This window comes from Montipora foliosa, chromosome 1, assembly GCF_036669935.1.
Source record: "Montipora foliosa isolate CH-2021 chromosome 1, ASM3666993v2, whole genome shotgun sequence".
NCBI classification, from domain to species: domain Eukaryota; kingdom Metazoa; phylum Cnidaria; class Anthozoa; order Scleractinia; family Acroporidae; genus Montipora; species Montipora foliosa.
Genome location: NC_090869.1, coordinates 56,778,313 through 56,783,312, shown reverse-complemented (window position 1 = coordinate 56,783,312; position 5,000 = coordinate 56,778,313). Strand labels below are relative to the sequence as shown.

The 5,000-nt window shown below is 37.5% G+C and overlaps 1 protein-coding gene across 3 annotated transcripts in view; it reads right to left on the bottom strand.

Annotated features, from left to right (window-relative positions):
• Window positions 1-5,000, bottom strand: part of LOC138002296 (metal cation symporter ZIP14-like) — a 19,307-nt gene that overhangs the window by 1,504 nt on the left and 12,803 nt on the right. For all 3 annotated transcript variants that reach the window (XM_068848363.1, XM_068848368.1, XM_068848371.1), the window contains 2 exons: window positions 3,583-3,770; window positions 1-2,844 (listed from right to left, as the gene is read on the bottom strand). The exon at window positions 1-2,844 is cut by the window's left edge and continues 1,504 nt beyond it. In XM_068848363.1, coding sequence (XP_068704464.1) covers window positions 2,692-2,844; window positions 3,583-3,770 — 341 coding nt within the window. In that variant the 3' untranslated portion in view covers window positions 1-2,691. The remainder of the gene's footprint in view (window positions 2,845-3,582; window positions 3,771-5,000) is intronic.

Sequence of the window (5,000 nt, the reverse complement as noted above, 5' to 3'; positions counted from 1 at the left end):
GCGTGAGTTTAAAAGTCTGAACGCCCAAAACCCCCGTGCTGCATATTATTTCTGTGGTGTATACACGTATAGCCCTAATTCACCATGGCCGCCATTTTGGATTTGCTATTATCATGCAAATTAGCTACACACTTCTGAGGGGGCAAACAACACAAGTTTGAGAGGTTATAACGAACATCTTAGCTACACAGATGATTTGTCTCACGTTCATTGAATGTTTATCACCTAAGTAATAAAATAGAATGATTACACAAGGTACTTCGATGATTTTTTTAGTGAAAAATGAGCACTTAACGACGTAGAAAGTTAAAATGTCAAAGGCAATGAAAAGATATAAAATTATTATTCAAGGTACTTAATTCTAAATTCTAAAATGTACTTTCAGTAATGTTATTTCAATATTTCGAGGAGCCGATTTTCCGCGAATTGCCTTTTTTCCAATGTTCGCCCCCCAGCATTACACATGGCTAATTTGCATGACAAGTTGAAAACCAACATAGCGGTTATCGTGAATAAGGCCTATTGCATTCTTAAACTAGTGAGTCTTTGACGTCATTTTCTCCTCGATCCAGCTCTCTCAAGAACATAATGTTAGTAACGGCGGACCATTAAATAGGAAAATTCCAGTTAAAATAAAGAGGTGTCTTTTTGAAATCAAGGCTTAAAACGTGGGTCACTTAGTGTTTTGTTAACATAGTTTTGAAATCCAAAGAAAAATATGAATTGAATTTTTGGTCACAGGGGCACTTTAACAATCTAATTTTACGATGAAGAAAACTTCTAATTCAAAATTGAAAACTAAGAAGCTTGTGGAAATATTCTTGATCAGCAAATAAACTGAGGCCTGATTCAAACGGTACCGGACGATGTTTCTACCGGTTTAAATGTTTGACCGGCCAGTTTGTTCGCACGGAACCGTGAAATATTATCGTTCTGTTCACACGGAACTGACGAAGCGGTGTAAAGTTTAACCTTTATCAGTAGTTTTACCTTCTGTTCATGCGCAGAGCGGTTCTTTACGAAATCCAAAATGGCGTCAAAAAAGAGAAAGGCTAAGCTGAATTACCACGCATCCATGCAACCACGCCTTTGCCGTGCAAAAATTTAGACGGTCAAGGTGTTCACAACGTGCTGGTTAAATTTTCGACCGTACCGCCTAAAGATTCGTCCCCGATTTGGGCGTTCAAATTTTTGAACGATGAGGCGCCTCAGTTTTCTTACGTTTAGCGTGGTTCCGTGTGAACGGAACCCCTAAATGCACGAATTTTCAACTGGTAGGAAATTCGTCCGGTACTGTGTGAATCGGGCCTGAATGGTCTAGCTAAATCGAGCTTTGAACAACTGGGTCCTGAACTGCAACTGGCGTCAAAAGGAACTTGTTACAGGTACTAGGACTCTCCCATTGCATCTTCGATGTAGCCCAACCTTGAAAACACAAACGAGGCTTTTCGAGAAAAAGTGCAGATATTGTCATTAATAGATAGAACTCATCTATAGCTGTATTTTAATTTGGAGTTATTTTAAAAACACTGAGGGTAGGTAAAGTCCAGAAATCTATTGCTAAAGGGTTCAAGAACATCTAAAATCAAAACGCGATGTAGAGTGTTAGAACGAAACACATTCCTAATATTCTAAAGTTGTAAAGTTCTGAAATCGCTAAAAATTCCATTTGGGGGTTCTAAGATCTCTAAAATCTCTAAAGTTCTGGAATATCAAACAAACCGCCTAGGGGTTCTAAAATCTCCAAACGTTCTAAGGTTCTACAATATCAAATGATCGTTTTTCGGGGGTTCTAAAATCTTCAAAGTTCTAGAACATCAAACGATCTCTTTCGGGACTCTAAAATCTCTTAAAGTTCTAAAGTTCTTAGGCCTAATCACTGAAACGAACGCTTAGGCTTAATCAGTAAACGAGTGCTATATCTTTCACACGATCTGGTAAAAATTGACTTAGAACTCTAGCACTTGGAACTCTATAACTTAAAACTTTAGACGTTTGCACTTACGACCATTTTATCTATAATGCGGTAAAACTTTACTATAGCGGTTTTAGAATGTTACAGAACTTTACAATGTCAGACCATTTTAATTTCTATTTAATCACACACAATATAGAGCTCTTCCTAGAATGCAGTAGAACTTTCTAATTTCAAGACCTGCACCTTTATAGGCTTTTCAAGATCATTAAAAATCGACCTCATGAATAAAGTAAAAACCCGCGATTAAGAACCTATTTTCTAAAAACCTGTTGTCCTACAATTTGTCAGTTAGACCCCTCCAAACAAGACAATGTTGACCTAAAATTTGAAACAGTTTCTTATTTTCTAAAATGTAAAACATCTGTGCATTTAGGTAAATAAGATCAATTGATTGAAGTTCTGAAGATTCATGTGATAAATCGATTTTACTTATTACAGACGTTTTATGTAAACTTTTACATTCTGTATTTAAATTTTATTCAAATGAAATCAGGCCGAATACAACGAAATTCTGCCATCTAAAACGTGACTTTTTTCCTTCAGAAAATAAGAACCTATTAAAGATCCTAGATAGCCTAAATTTCTGTTATTACCATTAATGTAAGAACCTGTTTGGGCTACATTTTAAAATGGAAGGTTCTTACACTCCCGGGGTTTTACTGTATTATACAGTCAAAGGTAATAGATTTATGAACAATGTGTAAGTGACTGTTTCACTTGACTTTGATCTCTCCTCCATAAAGAGCAAGGACGAACATGATAGCTATTCCCAGCAACATGCCGCCATTCTGAAGAGCGAATGTCTTTAGATTTTTTCTCAAAGAACCTTTCCCAATTTTGACTGACATTTCACAAGCTTCTTCCAACTGTGAATGCAAAACAAAATAAGTCACTAGTTTGTTAATATATCAAAAATTGGCTAGGTTTTACTTAGTGGTAACGGAACGGTTTCTTCTGTTCAAAAATTCGATTTTAAAAGCGGATGTCATCACTCATACCAAAATATCCCAAGGCCAAACACTTTACACTTGTCTATTGCGTTTTGTGTCAGGCAAACAGCAAATCGCATCTCGACATGGATCGAATCATGGGAATGGATTTCACATTGCAAAATCGTAAAATTGCAGGCTTTTGGTGACCCAACTAAGTAAGGTTCGTCTTTAGTTTTTACCTTTTTTTGCTTCTTAAGATCCATTAATTTAGATGAAATGATCCCTTAAATAACACCAACATGACTGCTGCTTAATTGCCAAAACTTCCCACTAATACACTGTACTTCCTCATTTACATCAACATCAACTGTCACTGTTCTAATATTTTTCCTTATGCTTTTAACCACCTGACTTCTCCACATCCATCTCCATTACATGTATGATCCAGATGATGATGACGATCATCATTAGTGTCGTCATTGTCATTGCTGTCATCACCATCATCATCAAGATATCAATATCATCATCATCATCACCATCAATCATTTTAACTATTCATACACCTTCTCAGAAAAAAATACAACCAAACTAAGTTGGGCCAAAAATGGAAATTCATAGTGACAACAACTGCAATATTCTTTTTGCTTTCCGTGATCATCCTCTAAAGCTTACCATGTCAACCAAAGCAATATAGATAAACATGCCTCCAGCCAGTGCATAGATCCATTTGACTGCTGATGTCGTATAACCTAGCAATAGACCAATGACGAGTCCCACATAACAAGCACAGGCTGAAAGAAAGTTGAATCCCATTGCTGCTTTATATGACATCCCAGCATTAAGGAGAACTGCAAAGTCACCTGTTGAAATAGTGCAACAAAAGATTGGATCATGACTAACTCACCAGAGGAATCCCGTACCATGTACATGGATGCATAGACAGATTCTAAAATGACCACTGATATAATCATTCATGTGGATGTACATTCATCTCTTATGTACACAGATATGTCCAAAAATGACCCTAATTAGATGCACCTGGATTTCAATAAGCACTCCCCTTTGCTCTTCTCCTCAACCGAAATGTGACTCGTGTGTCTCGGAATACATACAATTAACATCACAAAGTGTCCTCCAAATACTGCTCTTCAAGTAACGGTAAACTGCTGCATTTACTCTAAGCTAAAAATAAAACTAACCTTGACCCTTACCTTGTTGTTGGAAATAAATAGCAAATGCTTAGACTTAAAGGGACACCTTGTGTTGGGTGTCAAAATTTGGCGAGCATCTACTTACTCGCATTTACTCGCATAAGTGCTCCTACAGTTGTAGATAAAATATTCTCAATAGGTCACTTCGGAAAATACCGTAATACTCCTTGTTTGTCCCCCCATTCTCTTGGGTCTTACGATGGTCCCAAGAGAAACAATATTTGGGGAGCCAAACAAAGAGTATTATGGTATTTTCCAAAGTGGCCTATTGACCAACTCCTTTCCAGCTTGATAATTAAGTATGGATTTAGCACAAGAGCACTAATTGGGGACACTAATGAAATTAACTCAAATCAAATCAAATATTGGTTTCTGAGGCAAGAGGAAAACCAGAGTACCCGGAGAAAAACCTCTCACAGCAGAGAAGAGAACCAACAAACTCAACCCACATATGACGCCAAGTCTGGGAATCAAGGTTGTCAGTTGTACTAACTTTGGTTGAAGTCGCTCTACCCTCCCACCCTTCCTGCTCATTCTATTGGCACCAACGTGTCATCTCCAGGGAGCTTGCTAATCTGGGGTGACCTTCCTATAATTAAAATACTAATGAGTGTGTAACTAGGATAATGAACTGTTCAGACTGAGTAAGGAATCAAGCTAATTCAAGACCAAAACAATGACAAAAAATTATTTGGGAGTGCGAGCGGGAATGGCGCAGTGGTGAGAACACTCGCCTCCCACCAATGTGGCCCAAGATAGAATAGTCAACACACACTTACATCACATGCCCGAAGTCTAATGAATATTAATAATTAAATAAATATAGCTCACTATCCATCTTGCATACTCATTAGTCTTAAGTCATGGAATGGTCACCCC